General features: G+C 42.0%; 1 protein-coding gene across 2 annotated transcripts in view; it reads right to left on the bottom strand.

The window, feature by feature from the left end:
- LOC139609916 (rho GTPase-activating protein 6-like) overlaps positions 1 to 25,261 on the bottom strand; it is a 72,476-nt gene that overhangs the window by 5,634 nt on the left and 41,581 nt on the right. For both annotated transcript variants that reach the window (XM_071464973.1, XM_071464974.1), the window contains 8 exons: positions 12,145 to 12,304; positions 8,780 to 8,851; positions 5,569 to 5,717; positions 5,299 to 5,427; positions 4,996 to 5,191; positions 4,834 to 4,889; positions 2,757 to 2,907; positions 2,499 to 2,647 (listed from right to left, as the gene is read on the bottom strand). In XM_071464973.1, coding sequence (XP_071321074.1) covers positions 2,499 to 2,647; positions 2,757 to 2,907; positions 4,834 to 4,889; positions 4,996 to 5,191; positions 5,299 to 5,427; positions 5,569 to 5,717; positions 8,780 to 8,851; positions 12,145 to 12,304 — 1,062 coding nt within the window. The remainder of the gene's footprint in view (positions 1 to 2,498; positions 2,648 to 2,756; positions 2,908 to 4,833; positions 4,890 to 4,995; positions 5,192 to 5,298; positions 5,428 to 5,568; positions 5,718 to 8,779; positions 8,852 to 12,144; positions 12,305 to 25,261) is intronic.

Below are 25,261 nucleotides of genomic sequence, written 5' to 3'. Positions count from 1 at the left end.
AAAAAAATATGGAAAGACATGTGAACATTGCATCATCTTGATGCATGTTGGTTATGGCAGTATGTCATGACTATTAGGCTACACAGAGTGCATATAGAATGGTGAGAGGAGAGCAACGCTGACCAGATGATGGTGCTAGAAGTGTGTGCAGTCCCGGTGAGGGGCCCACTACCTCACAAAAATTAGGGGCCGGGGGAAATATTTAAATCCTACCTATTGTTTGCATGTAGTTTACAGGCAGTTTTGCATGTGCTGTGGTAACCAGTCTCCTATGGAAAGTATTTAGCAGAACTGTTTCCAGCAGAAGGCTGATACTGGTGCATCTTTTTAAGTTTGCCTCTGCCCACAAGAGTCTGCATTGTTGGAGATATCGGGAACTGTTTTCCTCCCTTATGAGGAGAAATTTGTGTTGCAGAAATGACATCACTGTGTTTTGCTGTGATTACACATTGTCCCTCCTGACTCCTTCTCTCCCCTTTCTCCTCCAGTTCCCACGTACATCTCGCTCTTCCATCCAATCCCTCATGTTGATTTTCTCACCTCTCCCTTCCACCAGCTGTATCTCTAGTCACGTCCCCGCTCTGTGTTTTTGTCACTTTGAGCAATAGATGGGTGGCATCATGGGGTTTGTTAACACTAAAAGCGTTGGAGTGTGCGACAGCTACCTCTGTTTCCACTAGGGTTGGGCGATGAAGTGCATCCTGTGACACAATTAGCAACTAAAGTTACAAGCCCTTCAAAGCTTGGACAATTCTTTTGGTGATAAATTTATTTTTCTGCTTCTTTCCGACTTTCCTCCCTTTCCACTCCCAGTCCCAAAGGAGAGACGGGAGCCACAAGCAGCCAAAAGTATTGATGTGTTGTTCCAGGCCGAGTGTGAAACGCTCCGACTTCCTGTCACAATCTCAGATACAGATACAGATACTGGAGCCATGAAGTCGTGAAGGGGAAAAAACACACACATCAATGTTTGGGTCCATTCTCATGTGTATACGCACAGAGACAACAAAACACACTTCCATCTGCGCACACACTATGCTTCTCTTTCACACGTACAGTACACACACACACACACACACACACACACACACACACACTCCCACGCACATGCAGACACACTAAAACAGAAAGTTTCCCCCATGCACACACATGCACACATGTCCACGGATTGGTAATTAATGAAAGCTGAAGGGCTTGTGGGACTGGGAGAGAAGAGATTATTTAATAAGTGTTGATAACAGGTCATGATGTCACTTCCTGTATCCCGACCTCAACTCCACTCATGGCTGCTATCACAGGATCAAAATCCACAGTTTCTAGTTTAGTCTGTGCTGGTTTCACCATTCATTGAAACATTTCAGTTTCTTCAGCAGACTAAAGAAAACACATTTCTCCACGTTTTTTCTGCCTCAGATTTACACTACATGGCTAAAAGTATGTAGACACTAGAGCATAGTGTGTCGACACCTGAATTTTACGGCCTTATGTGATTTGTTGATGACCTCATTCCAAAAACCATAGGCATCGCTGTGCTGTTATTACAGCCTTCTTCTTCTGGGAAAGCTTTGTATTAGATTTTGGACCCTGGCAGCAGGTATTCAATCCAGTTCACCCAGAAGTGAGGTGAGGTCATGCACTTATTTTGGGCGATACGGCCTGGCTCGCAGTCGGTGTTCCAGTTCATCGAAAAGGTGTTGGATGCAGTTGGAGTCAGGACTCTTCTTTCAAACTGAAAAGCATTTTTTATGAAGCCTGCTTTGTGCATGGGAACATTGAACATTGAACAAATGACCTTCTTCAATTGTTGCCATAAAGTTCTGAGCTGTAGCGTTGAGATTTCCTTGAGTTGGAACAAACCATGAAAAACCCTGACCAAAAGTGCATTTTTGGCCATATGGTCTATCTTGCAAGTGGAGGTCCTGACCCTCATCATGGGGACCACTATCTTGAGGAATCTTTAGTAACATCAACAACAATTTGTTTTAGATTACAATTGTTCTACTCCTGTTTCTTGAGGAAGATCAAGAAACATTTACTTTGACTTTCAGAGTTTCCCATGTTAAGTTGGAGCTTTAGACTTGTTCTTTCCTCGTACATTTTACAGCCAGTAGCAGCAGATAAGCTGAGTGTCATACCAGTCGACCAGAGAGCAGATCTGGGATAAATGCAGCCATTCACATCATGATGGGTTTGATAATCAAGGCAAGGCTGCTTAGCAATCTTACATCAACGCTCGTGCTGTTTCAGGCCTGAAGGCAAAGAGAAAGATGTGTTCACACCAACTGATTCCTATCGCTTCTTTGGTCATTTCCACCCAATGAGGTGGAAACAGATGGTTGCCCATAAGCTGTTAGCACATGTGGCACCATCGAGAAGCAACTACATTTTTGGACTTGATTGTTTTCGCTCCTGTTTGTATTTTTGCTCATTAATTTATGGATTTTATGACTGAGTTTTTAGTTGTTTTATTTCCTGTTGATAAAAAAAACGGCGCTCACCTCATGTCCATCTTTGTCCTGCCGGTCGTGGGCGTGATCGGCCACAGTGGACAGAAACTCCAGAAGTCGATGGAGCGTGTCACTGTTGCATGCTGGGAGCAGGTAGACCAGTAGCTGAGCAACGTTCTGCTGCTCATCTGGGTCCAACACTGCAACACAGATTTGGATGGATTGGTTGTGAAAGGAAAAAATGAAGAAAAGATAAAAGGAGGATGAAGGACGGGTGGAGAGGAGGAAGAAAGGGATGGTGGAGCTTACATGTGGTGTTGATGAAGGCCGTGTAGAGCTCCTTGGTTAGGAGAGGGTCAGGCATATCCCTGAGGAACTCCTTCAGCAGAGCAGCCACATCATGAACACTGTGCTCCTCATCCAGCTGGACATCAACGCCACGATCGAACTCCTCACGTAGCTGAAGGAGGGACAAAAAGGAAAGAGGGGGCAAAGGAGAAAGAGAGGAAGGGGGGATTCAGAAACATCCTCTGCACATAACAATGGACATTATATTCTAGGTAGCGCACACACCCACACACTCTCGCTTCCTGTTGGTCCTCCAAGTGACCTGGTAGACTCTCGGTTCAAACTAGTTTTACCAGTAAGGATGCTAATCTCATCCGACCTTTGGATGACTTCCAGAAAAATAGAAAGTCTATTGTCGGCCATGATGATCGATATACATGGGTCATCTGGGTGCAGCATATGCCACAGTAACTTCAGCTAATAAATTGTTATTAGTCACAATAAGCTGACATTGGTGGCAAATGCATAAATGTTGACATTGGATTGTATCAACACAGACCAGTGGAGAATGCATTACATTTGTCCCACATAATATACAGATGTGTGAATACAAACAGTTTCATTTAATGAGTTTATAATAAAGAAGAGGTGTTATAAACACACACAGAGGTAGAGCGGTCCATCTAACCACAGTAAAAACATTACTATTATAATTATATTTACTCCAAATCTGAGAGTGTAAATGGCCAAAAACAAAAGTTGTTTCCCTCATTTTCTTTAAGACACAAGAGCAAAGATACATTTTAGTGACCAACCACAACCAGAGCATGTAAGAAAAACCTCTTCAGACAAGTAAAGGGCAAACAAAACTCTGCTTTTCATAACCAGAATCACTTCATGAATGCTGCTGCTGCTGTTACTGATGATGATGATGATTGAGTGACAGCTGAGTTGAACCTCAAATTTAAAAAGTAGAGAAATGCGAAAAAAACAACAACCCAGCAACAACACTTTCTGCAACAGGCTGTATAAACGCAGCTCCTACACCTAGATATGCAAACATTTTTATGTCATTGCTTTTATCAAATAGTACATAACACCAACTGGGCTGTAACATGTCATCTGCTCAAAATCATCTTTTATTAGCTATTCTCACAAAAGTCATGACGGCTCACACTGATTAAACAGTGTTCATTAGCTTCTCTGAGCTGATGCAGGTTCTCAAGGACCCTAAACAGAGGATTAGGGCTAAATAATGACTCAAGTTAGCCACACTTTTCTTCAAATGCAGAGTTAACGCCTCTATCATACAGGAAACCGTGGGCATAAACCTGAAGGTCAAACAGACGTGCTTGTGCCGGCAAGTGAATGAGTAACCTCCCCTCCCTCAGTAAGTGTCTCAAATACTCTGTAACTGCTCCAAGTGGGAGTCAGTGTTATAAAAACATGCAACAGAAAAGATGATGTGAAAATAGATGCTGCCCACACTGACTGACACCAAAAGCTTAACCCTGACCATTAACCCTGACCATTAACCCTGACCAATCTATTCTTCTGCTGTTTATCCACAGGGAACACATGATAAAATGTAGAGGAATATGCAAAAGATTATAGAACATAGAATAAGAATATCTAGCTCTGTTTGTTTGCTATGTGTGTATTTCTCAAGAATATTCAAGAAATGAGTGCTTGTCCATGTGAGTCAGGCTGTTGAATTAAGGCCTGTTTACATGAAAAAGATGCAACAAATGAAGCTTCAGTAACATGAACAGCATTTTGGTGCAATGTGTTTGTTATCACACCATTTATTCTCAGAGAGAAGGTTTTGTTTGTTGCTGTTTGTTGTTAGAAAATGTGTGAAGAGAGTTTCACTTGGGAAACTCAGTATGGTGCTGTGTGGCTTATCTGTGGGAACAAATGATACATAATGACATGACGATCCCTTACAAGACACACACAAAGGTAGAGCCCCCCCCCCCCCCCCCCCCCCCCCCCCCCCCCAGTCATCAGGGCTCAACTGAGCTGATCAATCATCAACCTATGGGAGATTTTTGTCAGTGCTTTTCTCCACCATCATCAAAACACCAAGAAGACTCACCTGTCGAACTCTCTTCTTGGAGCTGCCCACTCTAAAGATCCCCACAGTCTGCAAACCTGAGTGGAGAAAGAAAATAACTGTCTCTAACACCTGACGTTGGAGTGACAGATAAATGGCTGGACATCAACATATGATGGCTACAGTTGCAGAGTAGCTGCTCACCATATTTCTCGATGTGCTGACAGCAGCTGTCGACCACCCGGGGCACCTGACGGTAGATGGGATTGAGGCTCAGCCTTTTGTCCCGGTGCTTCTCCTTCTTGCTGGGCGTCTCGGCCGGCAGAGACAGCTGCAGCGCCTCGAGCAGGCGCGACTGGTTGTCGTCCAGGTCAGTGATGGAGTCCACCGACATGCCTCCCTGGAGAACAATTTTGTGAGCAAACTGAACTCAACTGAATACAACACAGAAACCCAAATTCTTTTCTTGTAGTTTCGACTGCAATCAATTTCATCGTCTCATCTCACCCTCCTGCGTGCCCGCGGTGCAGCTTCGGGGGTGTTGGGTGATGTCGACTCGTTGGCTGTCTCTGATGTGGAACTCAGTGAGGAGTTACTGCTGGATAACTCCTTATTGGACGGCCGCTTAGTGGCAAACTGCAGGACACATGATCCGAGTTACATTTGGCTTTTTCTTCATACACGACAAATGGGATAATTTGTCTCATTCTGTATAGTCCAAGATAATAATATCTGTCTCTAAAAGTTCAAGACAAATTTACAGTTGAATCTATCGACCTGTAAAATGGACGAGACGAGGTCGGAGGAGTCCTTGTGCTCCTCACGCTGTGGAGGGTCCTGTCGATAGCCATCCTGCCGCTGCCTGTGTGTTCTGTCATTTGCGATGACCTGGGAGAGCGGTATACTGAAGGCCTGGGGTATGCATTCTGCCAGAAAAGAAGGGAAAAAAGGTGCGGAATGAGAGATGGAAGGAGAAAAAAAAACAGAGAGAAAGATGGAGGAGGCAGGAAAAGAAAGGGTTGAGAGCATAAAGAGATAAAGAGGAGATGGGAAAAGTTGAATGAAACATCCAGGTGAAAACTGAACCAACAAAAGCACACAGGTGGCTCCAGGAAGGAGAGAAATAGAAGAAACAGAAAGCTTTATTAGAAGAATCCAAAAAGAGCTGTGAACTTCAACATCTAACACAACTCCAGTTAAACTCTTAATTACTTCTGCTGGAGCTTGCTTTTTACATGCAATTAAAGCGTCGCAACACATGTTTACTATGTCCATTAAAACTCTTATAGCACTCCTACAGTACCACAGCTGTTTTCCAAAATAAGACATCACAGACAGAAAGCTGGAAAAAAAAAATCTGGCTACAACAGATCACTAATTCTAGTGCTTTTCACCAAAATAACACAACTTTGATTACGCTTACCCGCAAGCAATGTCATGTTCTCTGTGTAGGTCATTTTTAGAAGCTGCTCAGCGTTGACACATATGTTAATCACAGCTAGCATGTTATCGGCTCATGCCTTTGTTCCATTTTCCCTAATTTGAAAGTATGACGAGAGGCAGAGTGGAGTTTGTTTTGGCAAAAAGTTGCAAGAGACGTGGAGTTTAAACAATGATTAAGTGAAGCAGAACCAAAGCAATTAACTCGGGACTTGTTTCTGATGCCAATTTGTGTTGAACTGCTGAAATGCAAGCACTCGCACAGGGCTCGGTAGAGAGAGAAATGATGTCATGCAGGCCCATCACAGGCTTTATATTCCATGATACTGAATCCCAAAGCCCGAGCCAACAGCTGGGAAAAACAGTCCAGCTGTTCAGTGTGTGTGTCTGTGTCTGTGCGTATGTGTAGGAAAGAGGCAAAGGAAGACAGAGAGAGAATGCATGCCACAACCACAAGTGGAGGGCTGTGGTTCACGAAACAACATGACCACTAACACTGTGACACAATGAATTTGCTCTGCAGCCTCACAGAGTTTAAGAGCTTATGTAACCCGCACACACATGTGTACACACACACACACACACACACACAATCTGGATCACATAATGCACAGGTCTTTGCCAACGTAATGCACAGCACTTCACACAGCCAGGCCACATTCATCAAGCCATGTCAGATTTTCATAAATCTACATTTTCCAGGCCTGCAGCATCTTAGGAACAACAGTCAGGTTCTCAGCTCTTCTTTTCTGGCTGTTTCTTATTCATTTGTCTTTGCAGTGTGTTTATATTAGCTGGGTGTGTATCTCAGAGCCTCAGGAAAGCCATAAATAATATGAAACTGTTGCTTTAATGTGCACAGATGGATGGTGTTTACCTCAGAAGAAATGGCAAAAATTATTTAAAAGACTATTTAGTAAATCTTTGCTTTGACTGAAAAGTTGATTGGCACTATCTGAGGTGAAAACTCACCCCTAAAGCAGACTGTAACAGTTTTTAAACCTTATTTGCAAATATAGTTTGACTGAGGTCTGCTCAAGCACATGCAGCACGCATTACTGTGGCTGCATCAGAGGAGGCAGTATTTTCCTTCTGTCTCTGTTGCACAGAGAAAAGGCTGAGTTCGCGAGTGAAATGCAGGGCTGGTTTTCAGGGACCCCTGGAGAAAATTCCACTTGGAATCCATTTGGAGGTTTAGACCGCAGGTACATCTGAGACATCTGGGCTCTGGAGGGGTAGAGCCAGGTGTGTAGTGGAGGAAAAAACCCATCTACACTCAGTTTATATTCAGTTTAACCCTCGCATAAATCTGACATAACACATATAACTCATTGTACGTGTCCCCAAATTGATTTTTTAGCCCCCTCGACTGGAGGTCGTAGGCAACCTGCCAGTGTATTGCCCCAGCTGTCACCAGCAATATTTAGTTATGATTGGCCAAAGCATGCATATTATTTTCAGACCACACAGCTGTGACATAGCATCACCACTCCAATATAAAAGCTTTACAGCTGCTTCCTCCGCTTGTCGGAGCAATGACTTCAAGACTGGCAAAAGGTTCCATTTGAATGGTATAAATAAACAATACACACTGCAAAAATGCATGTCTTATACAATTTCTTGATACTTGGCACAGTCATGTTAATCAGCTTTTTCTATCTGCTGCAAATGGACAGCATGGGTTGTCTCACTGAACACACACTGAACAGCATTCTCCCTCTTATCACACGGCGGATATGGCAAATTTGTCATGTTAATGTGATGCTATTTCAATGGATTTATTTTATGTGTATTTATTCATGTAGCTGATTAAGATGGGGGCACAGTAATTTCTATGTTCTGATGGATGAATGAATTGAACCTTGAACCTCATCTTATCTTAGATTAGCTCAATTATTAAAGTCCACAGGCTCAAGTGGCGGCCCTCCAAAGAATAATCCTGACAAATCGTTACATATAACACTTGGAATGTGTAATAGTCGTTTTTGAAGTTGTTACTCTGTAATTCAGTTTGTTATTTCTGTAACACCTTAGGCCTCCAATTAAGTTTGAGCATATTATGTTTGTATGAGACACTCCAAGCTATGCACAAATTGTTTAAGCATGGTAGGCTATCAAAAATGAGCGGATGAGTGTGTATTTATGGTAAACGAAACCTGGGATCAGTTCCCACACTCCGACAAATTCAACAAGAGAGGCCTATTTTATATTATCTCCTGCGCCTCTCTCCATCTGGGCTTCTTTGACGAAGATCCTTTTCACTTTCTGCCAAATATGCTTTCCTCAGTGCAACAGAGTGGCTGCTTCTCAGAGCCCAGTCCCCTTACAAGGAGTCCCTCCACTTAAGCTAAATATAAACTGTTGAAGCCCAGTAAACAAAAAGTGTGTTTTTATAACCTCGCTGTTCACCTGCCTGCAGGGCGGAGACCACAGATGGGTCCTCTGTTTCGCTGGCAGGACAAGTTAGAGTCGTGACAAAGAGAGAGCGAAACAGAAGAGACCGAGAAAACCCTGCAAACTGGCGACATGTTAAAGGATTTTGGCGCACCTTTGTCTTTACTCTTCTCTTTTGCAAGAGAGTCCAACTTCCTCCTCAGCGACTTTTTCCTCTTCTGTCCATCTGAAAAAAACAAGACAACAAATCATCTGAAACAAATAGTCTCCATAACAGCTGTATCACATCTCACTTATTATATCTAATACACTTATGTCAGGAATGCAGACATAAATTAGCAACAGAGGAAATCTGTCTATGAACCTAAATCCACTGAACTGAAACATCAGACATCAGACAGATGTTTTTTTATCTGGCCAGTATGTGTGAAGGACTTTCTTACTTTGGATACTGGGAATTGCTGTACTTTGCAATGCCATACATGGGCATCCATATACTTTCTTGATAAGGTTTCCCTTGAAAAATAACCTCTCACCATTACCCTGAATAAGTAAAGATGACTTCAAATAAATGTGAAGAAATGATAAGAAAAGGACAGAAAAGCTGCCAGGAAGTGTAATTCCCTCTCCATATACACAGCTTATAGTGCCGTGAGTGTGAGAGTAATTACTGTAAACCTCCACTGTGAGACTGATCTTGGTTTAGAAGGTTATTAGTGTACTTTGCATTCTTTAGATAGACATATCTGATCTGCTACTTTTGCCAAAAATACAAAACTAACTAACTACCATTGCAAACAATCATATGAGCTGCTCTGAAAAATATATTTATATGTGCATACGTGAGAGCTTTACATCCAGGTTTTGGACTGGAGCTTTCTGCAAAGGAAAGCTGCTTTGTCAGCTGTCAACATGATGAATGAGTTGCGAATTTGCTGATTAATGATCAGGAAACTCTGGAAATCGTGGCACACGCAACTTGAAAGCCTTGGAATCCTCGTCTCAGGCCAGGATGTCGGTTCATGGAAACCTCAGCAACTTTTCAAGCTATCATTCGGTCACTCTGCTGTTTGCTTTTTGGGATCCAAAACCAACTCTTTTACACATCAGATTGGTTTGGACATGCTCATCTGATCTGCTGCTTTTGCAACCTCGGTTTGAACCCAAGATGTTCTCTTTAGCTGTATCGAATGAGTGATTTGAGGGGCTCAGGAAATTTTATCCAGCTCCCACAACACACTCAATGGTGGCGTCAGCCTCTTACAGAGGGAGGGAGCAGGTTCAGTTTCCCCATGTGTCAAACCTTCTCTGACAAATCTGGACAAGTTGCTGTTCTTCGATAATCAATTTATTGCCACCGTGGTGATGCATGAGAAACATACATGTGCTTTTAAGCCTCTGAGCTGCAGCTTGAAGGGAGAAGAAGAAGTGAAATCTTAGGGTCGATGAGAGAGAAATAGGTGAGGAAACAGTGAGAAGGGGGTGTGAGATAGAAGGAGAGGGAAAGCAGATGTTGTGATGGAGAGCGAGGGCAGTGAGAGAGAGTGAAGAGGGAGAAGCAGAGATAGGAAATGGTTTGGATTTTTGACAGATGGCTTCCAAAGCTGTACGGAAATCCCCCAAACCTCCAAACCTCCGCAGTTCCACTTCCAACCAGTTGTGAAACTATCTGATGAACCTTTTCTGTTATTGTGTCTCATCACACCCTCATCCCATCCTGCTCCATCCCTTGTGCTCTCTCTGTCTTTAATCCACTTCTCATTCTTGAAGAAACACGAGAAACATGAACGCTGGCACTCAGATAGATATGAGGAACAGTGAGGCTGAAAAGCCCACATTAGCAGGGCTGAAGTAGCACTCACACACAAACACGCACACACACACACACACACACACACACACTCTCTTACACACAAGTTGAAATATTTCCCTCGTTAGCACATGGCGGCCGTCAGGGGCTCTGGAATTCATAAGCAACACAGACAAGTACGTATTAAATCATGGTGGGGAGAGGTTTAACCTTCAGCTGGAATGCAAGGCCCTGGATAATCCACTGGCTGCACTGCACCGCTGCTATGGCAGCCGCTCCACTGCTATACAGTGCAGTGAGAAAATCACAGTGCGAGAACATGGACAGATGCAGAAGGTTAGAGTAAAACTCCGATTTATAACAACTTGGGTCTGTTTTTGTTTTTTGTTTTTTTTTTTTTCTGAAGGCTCCACAGGATAATTTTTTTCACTTTCTCTGGCCTCGAAAAATAATTCAAATAAATAGACCTGAGTGAGGAAAATGACTTCTTGGCACAACTAGAAGATGAAACCTGTGGCAGGAGGCTGCAAATAGACATTGCTGTTTCAAACCCTCATAATCTCTGATATGAGCGCTTTATTTGGTGGTAAAACCCAAAGTGAACCCAACAAAAGTGTTTGCACAGGACGACTGTGGGTACACACGGCTACAATCATGTTGTTGAACCAAGGAGTCGGTGTAAACACCGTGAGGTGTCTGGATTTTGTTGAAACATGTCTCTCATGGTTCTTGTTGTCTTCAGACCCATACTGCTGTGTTTCCAGATACCAGCTGTTGAGTATGATGTTAACTTTAGTGACAGGAATGATGAGTTTCTCTCTTAATAGATCCTGCTCTTAATATGTTGTATTCAGTGTACTGTGTGTTCTACTGAATTTATTATGGCCGGCCCACTTCTTTGGTTTGAATTGAGTGGGATTGTGTGTGTGTGTGTGTCTATATATATATATTTTCACTAAACTGTGAGGCATGTAGACATTTTTAGTATGGGTGGGGAACAAACCACCAACTGTAGCAGTTTCAGAGCAGCGTACTGCCCATTTCTACTATATCTGGCTTAATTTGTCAAATTTTTTCCAAACCCTTATTCACTTAATGGTTTGGTTTACAAGACCAAAACACAGTTATTTACAAATACAGCCTACTTTTGCAACATTAAGGACTTTATAAAAGTGTGAGTTTACATGGTGACTAGTGGGGCGACTGCACTCGGCCTCAGCCTCAGCTGCAGCGGAAAGGGAGTCGCGTGTCGTTTTTAGGAGGAGGGTCAAACAGGAAGCGCCCCGATCCCGATGTGAAGCATGGTTTACATCTAAATTCATGTGTTGTCACAACTTTCCCAAACATAGACCATACATGACCTCCCTTAAATACACTTAAAGGATGATAAGAGGATGTGGTCAGAGGCTCGAGCGTTGGCTTTACTTTATAGGACACTTGAAAGTATCTGCACAGGCTTACACAGCAAACCTGGATCAAGACTGAGGAGTGTTTGCAACAGAGAACAGTTGTGGAGTCAGTAACAGATACATTACGCCACAGTTAACTGTCACATAAATGTCAGGGTTTTGACAGCCTGAGGCTATCTGAGGTATGTTGAAGCCGTAAATTCCACCCATCAGGACCTCACATACATAAAAATTATGTAACACTGTAAAACCCAGGTCTGCTATATGCATTAAAACACACAGACACACACACGCTCCTACCTTTTGGCATGGTAATCTGACATCCCAGGTCATAGTCCTGATGTAAACGGGTGTAGGCCACCTCCTGCAGCCTGGCCCTCTCCAGCTCCGACAGGCTCTGGATGGCAACAGGGGTCAGACGCACGCTCCGCCCCGACAGGCTGCTCCAGGTGAAATCACCCTGGGGTAGACAAAAGTTAGCACAAAGAGCAGGGTAAGACATCAGAGCATAGAATATATGGTACAATGGCTTTTCATGTCGTGTACTGAGCCTTTTACTGCTGTTTTTAGGTTCGAAAAATCTGGTGGACTCTAACAAATGACCCCTTACAAACAGTGCACTTTGATGCACTGTTAACATAAAACTATTGATTTAGCAGCTTTAACTAGTTTTTTTTTCTCCCTACAATTGAAGTCAATCATTCTGGAAAGAAAAGAAAACAATATAATAGGAGCTTTTATTTAGTCACGCACAATGGTTTAAAAGAACGGATCAGTTTTGACCTCACAGGGTCTTCATCAGGGCGGAAATAATGTAAAAAAAACCAGCAGCACATTAAGGCTCCCTGGATTTTATGGCTGTGAAGGTGAGTAAACCCTTGGCCTCCGCATTCATCAAGTATTGAAGAAAGCCTTTTTTATGATGTAGATAAGATAAGCTTGGCAGTAGATTATGTTCAGTAAACCAACAATTACAACTCCAAAAAATTGTTTTGCCACAACGAAAACACCATTGTTACTTTTGCAACAGTAGAATATAAGCCAAACTAAATGTATAAAATTAATGTAGCCTGCACAGTAAGACAAACAGAAAGACAGCATGCACCTAGGAAAGAAGGAGCAAGTGAGGACATCTTCCAGCACTCAAGTGCCCTTCCACTGATGGATTTGCAATATGCTCTCCACTCACATAAACTAGCATTAAGAATGCATAGCTTATGTGGAGGAGGAGATGTGGTTTTGCAGAAGGCCAGAGCATATAGGTAACAGTGTGAGTCATCGCACACATTCTCCTGCAGCAGACAAGGTTTACTTTGCAGCTTTCGTTTAATCCGTGATCAAGGTGGAATTGAACTGAAGTGAATGGTAATGAATTGCTGGAAAGCTGGAGGCCGCGTTGGCTTTGATGAACATTTGAGTCATCTGAATCTCTGGTCATGCATTCCTCCGTGTCTACTGAGGGAAGAGGTCAGGAAGAGGTAGGGGTTAAGAAAGAGAGGAAAAAGAAAGAGAGGAGACATAGCTCCAATTTATCTAATGCTTTATCCAGACAGAGGGATTATAAGTGGACTCTAATGTGTCTGTGTTTAGATGGTTTTATTTTGTGTTCCTGAAAGCAGAGAGAAACCATATACATTACATTTTATATCTTGAAAACATATTATTTCTTTCTATTTCAAGTCTTCTAGAATAATGACTTCCTCTGAGACTTTCTGTCAAGAACACGACTTTGCTTTTCATAATTAGACCTCTCTCGACAATATTTTGAGGTCATTCCTCCCGCTGTCAGCTCTCTTGTTATTTGACCCCACTCAGTGCAGTGAAGCAACAGAGCCATCATTCAGCCATGGGAGCAAAACAAGATGTGGACACAGGCAGCCTGGAGAGCCACCTGAGTGTGTGTGAATGAGCCTGTCACGAGTCCAGTCAAAAACAAGTTGCATGTTGCCTCCTTTTACTACAGCATTTTATCCTGCGCTGTTGTGTGTGTGTGTGTGTGTGCGTGCGTGCGTGCGTGTGTGTGCGCCATTCCTTATCGCTGGAGGAGGAAGACCTTTTCCCTCCTGCTTGACCTCACACACAGCTTGAGGGGCACACACACACACGTGCACATGCCTGCGCACACACACACACACACACACACACACACACACTTACGCACACACACTGCAACAGAAAAGACAAACAGTTGGAAAAGTTAAAATAAGAGGCCTCTCCTCAGTCGAGCTGGTTCTGCCCAGCAGGATTTCTGAAGGGGATGGATGAGCTTCGGTTCTTCAGTGTCAACCTATGAAGCCTGTGGAATGCTGACAGAAGAGCGAAGGGGGCAGACTAAATCCTGGTATCACTGCTGGACTCTGGCAACAGTGAGCTATAAAGCCGGTGTGACCAGCAGGGGAACGCATTCAGATCCACGAAGCGAGACGTTCCAAAGCCAACATGCACAGTTCAATTGTTAAAAAAAGCAGATTTTCAGTTCATTGTAAGTTGTGGTGTCTTGTATGATTTGTTAGTGGTGATAAAAAAGACACCACATCTGCAACTGAATGTTCATTTTACGATAAATTCTTAACCAGTTTTATTTAAAATGTTTTCGTTTTTTTTTTGTCAGCTACATAGTTGAACTTTCGTCTTGTTACTCTAAGTAATGGCTTGCTACCTCTGACTAATGATGCAGTTGCATTTTTTGCAAGCCAAACGTGATTTTTGTACTTCAATGCAACATGTGAAAAGATTTTGCAAAAAAAAAAAAAAATGAAGAACTCAAAGTAAGAACAGGAGAGACAACGATCTTCCTGAATGTGTGGAAAATTACAGATTTCAGCTTTGAACGAGCCTCTTTTCCACATTAGTGCTGCACTTAATGGAGCAAAAAACACTGATTTAGGATGCATTTTGGCCTTCGAGCCTTTTGAGTTGTCGGCCAAGTTTACCTAGTCAGACATCCAAGCCTCGCCTTTACAGCAGCAGACACAAACACAGAAGCTGATCACCATGGTGAAAAGTCACTCTGAGTTCATGATTAAATTTCCAAGGGGAGCGATGTTTTGTTTCATTTTGTCTCACTCCCCAGCCCATTTTCTCCCCCCCTGAGATAACGTCTGTCAGCTACTGTTGCACGCTGGCTGTAACAGTGCAGTTAATAAGCTACAAAGCACATGTGGATGATCTGATCATAAACAGTCTCCTAAAGTGACACTCAAACCCTCAGAGGTTAATGGGATCACATGTTACTGGACAACGAATCCACTAATTCATTCATTCACTGCTCATATATGTTCAATGTGAAGCCGCAGTGCGCCATAACATACAAGCAAAGTGTTCATATTCCGTGATCTCGGTGTGACGTGAATGCCTACAGAGATGTAACACTGTTTAAATAGCCTGTATAGAGACAAATCTACCACACAGCTACTGTCACAATCCTTTAACTCCTAATGTTTGTCTCCAAAATATAGTTGGTTGCTAAGACTTCACACAGCCGCCATCATCTGTTTTCTTCCTGTATTTATGAAAACTATTGAAGCCCCCGCCCCACACACACACACACACACGCACACACACACACACACACACACACACACACACACAGACGATGTTTGCTGCAGTGTCTGCACAGATCAAATCAATAATCTCAAGTTTAACAAATTGTGTTTTCTGCCAATTTGCTACACTTAAACTGGTTTTACATAAGCAGGCATGAGTCAGTGTAAATCATGAATATGCTCTGGAGGAAGAAGGGAGGAAAAGTGTGAGATACATGGGGTAAGAGAATGCAAAGGGATTTATGTGAGCAGTTCATCAAAGCCAAGCAACAGCTTGATGAGACGTGTATGTTATATAAAATGTTATGTAAAGCCTAGTGTATTGCTTCTATTAAGCCTGGGATTCAGCGGTCGTTGTGTTGTCATTGTTATTGTTGCTTTGTGTTCATATCTGACAGATGTTAACTCTGGAAAGACTAATGACTTTGCTGACTGGACTGGCGCTGTGCAGTTAGATGACTAATGCCCTCTAGGCTTACAGTGCACTGCAGCGTGTGGTTTCTGGTCTATTTCAGACAAAGGGACAAATGGCGCAATAGCCACACAGGCAAAAGAATATGTCAGTTTCCGTGGCAACGCATACACAGAAAATCCAAAGGGCCAGGAAGTGAGAGAAATATTGCTATGGTAATGCACCTGGAGGACACACACAGAGGCAGCGGGACACTTGTTGCTGTGATGCACAGAATAAATCATTCCCAGCTCAAGGTGAAGAACATCAGAGTTTTACGTCAAGCTGACTCGGCTACGACGTCCCTGAACGTGTCACTCATAAAACATCATCTTAATAATATCTGTCATGACACTTATATATGTCCAAAAAAAAGTTCAGTCCCACTTACTGTGACTCTCCCTCTGGATCATCATTATCTGCAAGTGTTATCGACAGCACCATACAATAATGGAGCCGATAATAAGCAGCACAGCTACCTCTGTCCCACTCAATATTCCATTTACCATGAGACATCTGTCAGCGTGAGTATTATTGGCCTGGAGCGACGTGGCAATGCATTGACAAAACTTACTGGTCCCCATCTGGTCACACTGACTGTGCGACTGTGCATGTATGTATGAGGCGGAGAGAGCAGCAAACATATTCATACACACGCTGCTTTCAAGTGTCATTGGAAATATCCTAAGTACAGGGAGAAAATGAGGCAAATCTTCTTTGTCAGAGAAAAGAAAAATCAGCTGTAAAGCTTTAAATCCACTGGTTTGTGCAATGAACTGGGTGAAAATCTTACAAGACTCCAATTAGTTTTGACCTAAAATAAAGCCCATAAAGCTGAGGGCAGTGATTTAAGGATTTTATAGTGTTTTTTTTTTATTCTGATATGCTGTAAAATCTTTGTAAATAAAGCAGTTGAATGCTGTGGTATCCACAGATCCAGTTTGTTCTGTACCAGCACTGATTCCAACACGTAGTCCCTCTGATAACTGGCATTAGGTGATACATACTGTAAGGCAGCGTTATGGACCTGGATGCTGTGGTTCATTTTGTCAGCAGCTAATGACAAAATGAATGGTGGAGACATTCATTGTTCCCACACCATGAATCCTGATGTCTGGGGTGATCCTCCAGTTCTTTTCTTGTGTACCACCAGTTGGGTTGCCTTGAAACTTAGCGCAACCACAAAGTCAAAATTCAAAATTCTCATATGCTTTCATTCATGTTGATATTATGTTGTTTCCCAAGAAAACCTGGTTGCGTGACAAGCCATACAGCATTCACATTTTTTTATTTCCAAGATATGTGGTTCATTATAATCAATGATGTTTCATAATAGATGTAACATGTTTCATTGATTTTTAGTAGTCTTCACTGCACTTTTAACTGCATCAATACCCTGACAACAAGTTATGTAATTACTATTATAGATCTGCAAGTGGGTGAAAAACATTTAGCCACTCAATGAAAGGATGCTGCAGTGTCTCTCTCTTAAAGAAGTTCTCTGCAACACAACATCCACACACACAGTGATCACTTACACTAAAGGAGCAAAGCAAAATTCTTCACCTTGTATTATTTTGTTTAGTTTTCTGTCCCTTTTGTGTTGCAGCTGCCTTTAAATGACCCTTGAGCAGAGTTTCTGTGCTACAACACTGACCCAGAGGAATGCACAAGTATTTTTCAACACTTCTCTTTTTTTTCTTCTTCTTTTTCTTTTACAGGTTGGCTTCATGCATGCATGTAATAGATTGCTTTCGCTGACCTGGAACCTCCCTCATGGTTCACATCTGCTTGTAATTACTGACCACCCTCTGCTGTAGGTGTGTGTATGTGTGTGTGTGCAGGTTTGTACATGTACCTGTCACACACTAGGGATTAATAGGCTTCTCCAGCTGTTTTGGGTTGTCCCTGATGCTGCCTGAGGGATGCAAAACCACCTAATTATGGATCCCTGTTATCTCCTCTGTTACATAACCTAACGTGAAAGTAACTCAGCGAAATCTGGCTTATCTTTGGTTGTAAAATGCGAGGTTATCAACTTCCAGTCTGGCAGGTCACGCAGACAAAGTATTATGTGAAGAAAACAACCTGTTATGGCTGTAAATGTAATTATCATACCAACCATTCCAACACAAAGAGAAGGGCAGCTGCTCTGATTTGGACAGTTTATGTATGCAGCGATAACAGAAATCATTTACAGTACATTAATCAGCACTGAAATGATTAGTATACATATCAATTAATCAAAAATTAATCAAAGCTTTTGTAGATAAAGTCATTTACAAAGTAAAAATTGCAAAGATTTGTTGCTTCCAGTCTCTCAAATGTGAATATTTACTTTTTTTTTCCCGTTTTATCTCAATGCAAATTAAAAACATTAGGGCTTTTTAACATGTATACATTTGGAAAGACAAAAAAAAAGGCTTTTAGATACTGTGATGGTGATTTTTCACTATTTTCTGATATTTCAGATCACATGATATGCATTTTTGCCTGCTATTGTGAATGATTCATGATACAAACTGTAAAAGAGTATATGCAAAATTTGCATTATGTTTGCATACGTTTTGACTGGCCACAAGTAGGGATGAGTATACTATATTAAAATTCACCATCATAAAAGTAGAAGAGAAAAAAAAACACACTCAATCACAACTTTAGCAAAGTTACACAACGTAAAGCCAGTCTTGTCCTTTCCAGCCTGTCAGCATGCATCTGTCCAACATTTTCCTCTGAGAATCACAATCTGACGTCAGACGTGATGTTTACTTTAGTATGTTGTAGTAATGATTTATAATTTTTTTTTTTTCAAAAGGCACCAAAATATAAAACTTGGCCTGAGCAACTATCAAAACAGCCTTTTATTTTCATGACTTCCACATTTGAAGCTCTTAATTTCATTGAAGAATTACACGACTTATTCCAACAATGCACAGCTTGATTCAGTTTATGAAGTCTGCATATATTTCACAGTTTTATACGCACTGCAAGAAATTATTTTATGATCTTCTTTTTTTTTCCAAGTGGTTACAAGAATCATGATTTTGAAATAACAAAATCTGCCTGCCAGCTGAAGTTTTCCTCTTTATTTTTCATTTAAAACTGCAGTTTTAATTCATATTTAATTGACATGTTCTTATTTTATTGACACGTTAGCAATAGGTCAGTAGAGCTGTGGCTGGCTGTGGGTTAGGGTTAGACTGACACTCATTAAAGAGGAAATACGGGACTTCAAAGTGTGGACACCCGCAATAATATGTGTGTATCGGCTTTCACTGCATATTGTTTTCTGTCTGCCTTTGCATTTAATGAGTCCTCCCTGGCTCAGTCGCAAGAATGAGCAACTTGGAGTGTGTGCTCCAAATACCCCCCCACCCCCCCACCACCACCACCCCACCCAATCATTGGCAGGCACTTCTAAAGCCTCGGGCAAACTTCAAACATTTTAAAGACAGATTAATATGAAGGGCCCACAGCAATAATGAGGCCCGACCTTGAAGACTTAGCATCTTGCATAATGGTTATGTAAGCTACAAAAACAATGAAAATCAGGTATTGTATCAACACTGCAGTTGATAGTAGAAGGAGAAGTTGAAGTAATATGTGGGTTTTGTGTGTGTGTGTGTGTGTGTGTGTGTGTGTGTGTGTGTGTGGTATTGGCTCAGAGCAATCTGTGGATGGCAGGGCAACTACAGATTTCATCCAAAAATCTGTCAGGGCTTTTCTCTATCAGCTGTCATTGGCAGACTGGGTTTATGTTTTAGAGACATTACACTCCTGTTTACAACACTGAACTTTAAGCATAATAACCCCAAGTATTTAAAGTGTTTGTGCGTGTGTACTTGTGGTGGAAAAGAAACTTGTCCGTACACAAGCTTCTAACCTTTTCCCCATTTCTGGCCAAGATTAGAACTGTTTTGTTTTTTTCGTGGAAGTTGTCACAACGTTTTAACCATAAATGTATCAGTTACATCATTATGTCTAGTCTTTGTCTTGACTCTTCTTTCTGTGCAGTGATGCTGTTGTAGATGTGAGAACTGTGGGAGGTGAAACATCACAGTTTTAGTGTGAAGATCCACATTTACATTTTCTCCTGCTTCCTTTTACGAACCACTCGTAGCTCCGTCAGGAATGTCTTAAATGAAACTGTACATTTGATAGCAGTGCAGACAGGGAGTGACGTGTCCGTTGAGGGAAGCCAGGGCGAGGTAGAGTGCAGCTGTGGGAGAGTGCAGCAACTTTGCCTTGCAAACCAATGATTTGCTTGCAAGGCATGTTGGGAAACCTTGAAATTGCTTGAGTGGGTCCTGGAGCCAGACTATAAACAATGGATAACATCACTGTTTTATTCCTCTCTACACTCTGCTTCATCTCCTTTCTGCACTCTTTTTTCCCATCACAAACTTCCACAGAAAGATTTTCAAAATCCCATTTTGTTCCTCCCAGTTTTACAGTTTCAGTTCACTACTATCTCCAAACTGTGTCATTATTCTCAGTTATTCTCACACAGCACAATGGAATAATGAAAATAATGGATTTTGCCACTAACCCTCTGTGCAGTTGTGTAGCGTGTTCACACAGGAAACATGTTGTGAACAGCTTTGTGACAGCAATCAACATTGAGTGATATTGATTGTTGTTTGTATAATAACTGCAAAGGCAATATACTGAGACTATTACTACATTGTTCACTGTATTAGTATGTATTATGCAACTGGGATGCACTGCTAGTTAAAGCTGTTGTGTGCAGCCTGAGAGAAAGCCCTGCAGGCACGGCTCAGGGCTCAGAAAACTGACGAGTATTTTAGGGATAATGTAAATCATGTATCTCAGTTATTACAAGATAACTCATTTAATTATATTGTTTAATCAGTGCAAACATGTAGATGAATGAAGGAAAGAGCTTGCACATCATTTCACTATTTTTTTCACTTGTGCATTCTAGTCTATAACTGTTACCCATCATTCTTTCTCCTCTACTAATTTCTCTGTCCTGATTGAACACACACACACACACACACACACACACACACCAACCATGCCCTATCCAAAGAATGTGTGTAATCTCAATGTGTGTAATCTCAACTGCATACAAGACAGTAGATGCTCCCTCTCTCTCTCTGACCAGACTGCCTGGCTGAGCTGATGAAGTTGGTTAATCATTACTAATCCTGCATGAGAAGTTGAGCACTTTTTGTGATTGTTGTGTGTATATTTGTGTGTGTGTGTGTGTGTGTAAAAGAATGAGTGTGTGCATATTGGGAGGGAAGGGTGTGGATAATGTGCGTTTTAGCATAAATAAATGGAAAAATGCGTCGCTCGCTCCACTTGAACTGAGACTAAACTGATTGAAGCCTGACGGCAGCAGTGGGGACTGAGACTGAGCGATCAGCAGTCAGTCCTGCATTCGTGTGTGTGTGTGTGTGTGCGTGTGTCTATAAATCGATGAATTATTTGTAAAAAAAATTTTTTAAAAATGCTCATCAAAAGTTTCCAGAGACAAAGATAACGAACTGTTTGTTTTGTGTGACCAACACAACAACACAAAGACACCAGTGAGTGTTGGTGACAGTGGAATCTACGTCTCACAGCCTGGTGTCTCCAGCCACGTTGGCTGAGTGAATGTCTCTATTTTACATCTGTGGACAAAGTGTTCAAATCCAACTTCCTCATTCTTTTAGCTTACTTCTTACAATTTTATCATTTTTCTGCATATCTGTGACCTCATGCTGAGTTTGCTAAATGCATTATCCTATGATGCATATTTTTCTTTTAGCTAAATGACTATAAATGGGAATCAACAACAATGTAGTTGAGTTAAAAACCGAACTGGATATAAAGAACTATACAGTTATGGAGTATAGTGTGTGTGTATGCGTGCATAAGTGTGTGTGTGTGTGCATGTGTGCACAATTTATCTGTCAATCAGTCAAAATGGCTGTGTAAGTAGCCCCATGGGTGTTACGTTCCCATCGAACCCTTTGCAGTCTAAGAGATCCACTATGTCAGCACCGTGAGAACGGGTTCTCTCACACACACACACACACACACACACGCATACGCAAGAGAAACCACTCCCAGAGAAATAATGTGCCACTCCATCAGTCCTGGAATGTTGTAAGAAATAGACTCAGAGATTAGAACTGGCATCTGTGCCAAAAAGCTGCAATACGTTGGGCCTCAGATGTAAAGCTGGAACTTGGCTGTTTCCTCTTATACACACTCACACACAGCCGCTCCTAAGTCTCCAACAACTTAAGACAAAGAAAAATTGAAGCAGCAACAAGCAAAAATGAATGTACACAACACACACACACATGAAGATACACCAGAGACCCTGACAACTTGTCCCATTACTTCCTGCTGCCCAGGCAGACACATGACAGCTATGATGCTGGAAAAAAAGAGGGGAAGTCTGTTTTGTGTGTGTGTGTGTGAATTGACACAATCAAACAACCAAACTTCTAATGTTTTCATGTCCAAAAGCACGTAATGAATTCAAGATTTCCTGGCAATTATAATGAATCTGTCATTTTTCTAACAGCTGCTGTCTTCACTTTTTTTCTGTCAAGAGTCTGACATTTTTCTCAGCTTGTTGAATTTCACGACAAACTTGATTTGAGACAGTGCGACTGTTGAAGTTTCAGTTGAAGGGTGGTTTTGCAACCTTCCTCCTTGCCGCCTCACTGAAAACATCCATGCAAATAATACACATGTAGGATGTGTTGTTATCTTTTGAGGAAGTGGGGGTTACTAGTGGGGTTTAAGATTAGTCTGACATCTGACTGAAGCATTTTAAAGACACATTCTTGGCTTGATAAATGAGCCAGAGTGCGAATGTGTTTGCTGACATTACAGAATATATATGATACTTTCTGTTGGTAATGAAATGACGAGCTAACACTGGAAATGAAAGGGCACGCTATGAGCTCGCTGACATTAGTTAGCGAAGCTGTAACTTCAGGCTAAAATGAGAAACTAGCTAACATTAGCTAAACTGTAACTTACAGCCAAAGTTAGAAACTAGCTAACTTGAGTTCGCTAAATATTTACAATTACAGGTAAGAGGATTATATAAATATTCAACTCCCCCAACCTGGTGTTTTTACCTCTTTTGGGGGGTTCAGGTCTTAATCAGGGGAGTCAGACCCCCACCATAATTTGAACCTGATCTGAGCCCTTTGTTCTGCATCTGTGTAGACCCAAACACCTTCCATTACAACTAATCAGAGTGTGAGTGCATTGACTTAACACCTCCGGCTTTATTTTTCATGGATGTTAGCGTGTGCAAGATTATATGTTGATCCTATTAGGGAATAGTTAGTTTATTTTTCACGCCAGCAGCAATAGCACAGCACATTCCCTTGGTTTTCCCTCTCTGTGCTTCTCCCACCGTATCTATTTAACACAGCAGGATCAGAGCAAAGTCTCCATGAGACTCTTTATTTTCCACATGGGTGCCAAATCCCCCCTCCCTAGTTAATCCTGTGAGGTAGTTAAAGAGCAGGGATTATAACATGCAGGTCCGCTCCTCAGGATCCGGATGATGTCGATGATGAAGATGACAGAGCCGTGGGCACTTTATGAGACACATGGCAGCGTTTACGCATGGCTTAAATGCAGTGCGTGCGCACATGTCTCACATATGTTCGGGGGATTGCACACTTACGCTCCACGTGGAAGAAAAAAAAAAGGGGGGGGGGGGGGGGGGGGCAATCTTTGCACACAAAGAAGCAAGAGCTGCTCGGAAATTGTGCAAAAATCGTAAAAAAAAAACATGATTGTACGATGACTATCAAAGAAACAAAAAGGAGAGAGATGTTTTGGTGAGGTTTTCAGATTGTAGAAAAGGCCAAGAAGCGTAAAAATAGCTCTCTCTTGTGAGTTTGACGACATTTATGTTTCACCATGTCCGGCCAAAGCTGACCTTTAGAAAAGCTGTCTCCCTGTTGTTGTTGTTGTTTTTCAGTCTGTATCCCTGTATTTTCAATGACACACGACGACATGACCAAATGTTCCACTTCAGGGGCCCTTTTTATACCCAAGGCTCTTCCTGCAGGGAGGGAGGGAGGGAGGGGGGGGGGGGGGGGTTGGAGTCTGGACTGACTTTGCAGCTTGTGATGGAGACTGAGAGCCATCCATGACTGGACTGGAATGTATGACCAGGCTGAGACATGGCAGATTTCAGCCCCTGGGGGCTGATGGTTGAAAAACTGGAGAGCGTTTCCTTCATGCTTGATACTTGTGACTGCACATCATGGGTTTGAGTCTGGCCAAAGACCTTTTCCACATATTTTAGTCTTTGTTTGTTTCTCCATATATCCAAAAGTAGTAGTAGTAGTAGTAGTAGTAGTAGTAGTAGTAGTATTTAATCAAACTCTATATTGTGCAGCATAGATTGTATTTGGTGAATAAAAATGTACATTATTCAAAGAGCAATAAATTAGATTAAATTAAAAACCATTATGATCAGAAACTGACTATTTTCAGCTGAAGTAAACTGATTACAAATGTGATGTTAACTCTTGAAAAACAATGACCTGCTGAATCAAAGAGAAACACTTCAAAAGTAATTAAATCAACCAATTTAAAACCATCAGCCTTGTTTCAGCCCAGGAAGCTTTAGCCAAGTGTAACTTCCTGGAGATCCACGCCACACCCGCCACTGCCCAGCTGTGCTTTGTTCTGTCTGGACAGTGGATGTGACAGTGTGTTTGTGTGTGCATGTGTGCACGCTGCGTGCACGTGTAGCACAGGTCATAGCTGGGTCAGCTGGTCTATTATTGATTTCGTAGCGGAAAGAGAGCGAACACAACGCTCCAGTGCCGCTCTCCAACCCAGCACACCAACCAACCTTCAACTGACCGAAACATGTGCGTGTGTGTATGAATGCAGGCCAGTAAAGAAAGCTATAAAGTGTTAACAATAATGACTAGGTGTAGAACACTTTACAGATGCTGATAAGTGCTAATGGGGTGTTTAATGAACACGATAAACTACTTATCACCTTCCCACTGGCTCTGCTCCACGTGAGCCATCAAAACCAAAGTCTGTTTCTCACTGGCTCTGGTTAGTGTAAGTTTGATTAGTGGTGAGAGTTGGGAAACTAGATCAACAAAGCTCTTACCACAAGTTTTAAACAAGATCCAGCACCGAAACATGACGACAACAAAATTTAGTCACAGTCTCTTGTTAAAACTTTGAAATACATTGAGTGAAAGGGATTGTATGAAAATTACTGGGGTGGGAAGGGTGGGCAGGATCTTATATTTTACTTTTTTCAGCAAACCCTCTCCAGAATTATGAATATTCACTTTAAACACTATCATTGGGAAAAAAAACAAACTTAAATCCCTCCCCACTGATACCTCAGCTCAGCCACGGTTTCAAGCTCAATGTGTCAATCGAAAAAAACATTTAC

The sequence above is a fragment of the Trachinotus anak genome, unplaced genomic scaffold (assembly GCF_046630095.1).
Source record: "Trachinotus anak isolate AG129_WGS33_773 ecotype Australia unplaced genomic scaffold, CSIRO_AGI_Tana_v1 ptg000026l, whole genome shotgun sequence".
Lineage (NCBI taxonomy): Eukaryota > Metazoa > Chordata > Actinopteri > Carangiformes > Carangidae > Trachinotus > Trachinotus anak.
Note: the sequence above shows the minus strand (reverse complement) of the source record. Positions and strands in the feature narration are given on the sequence as shown.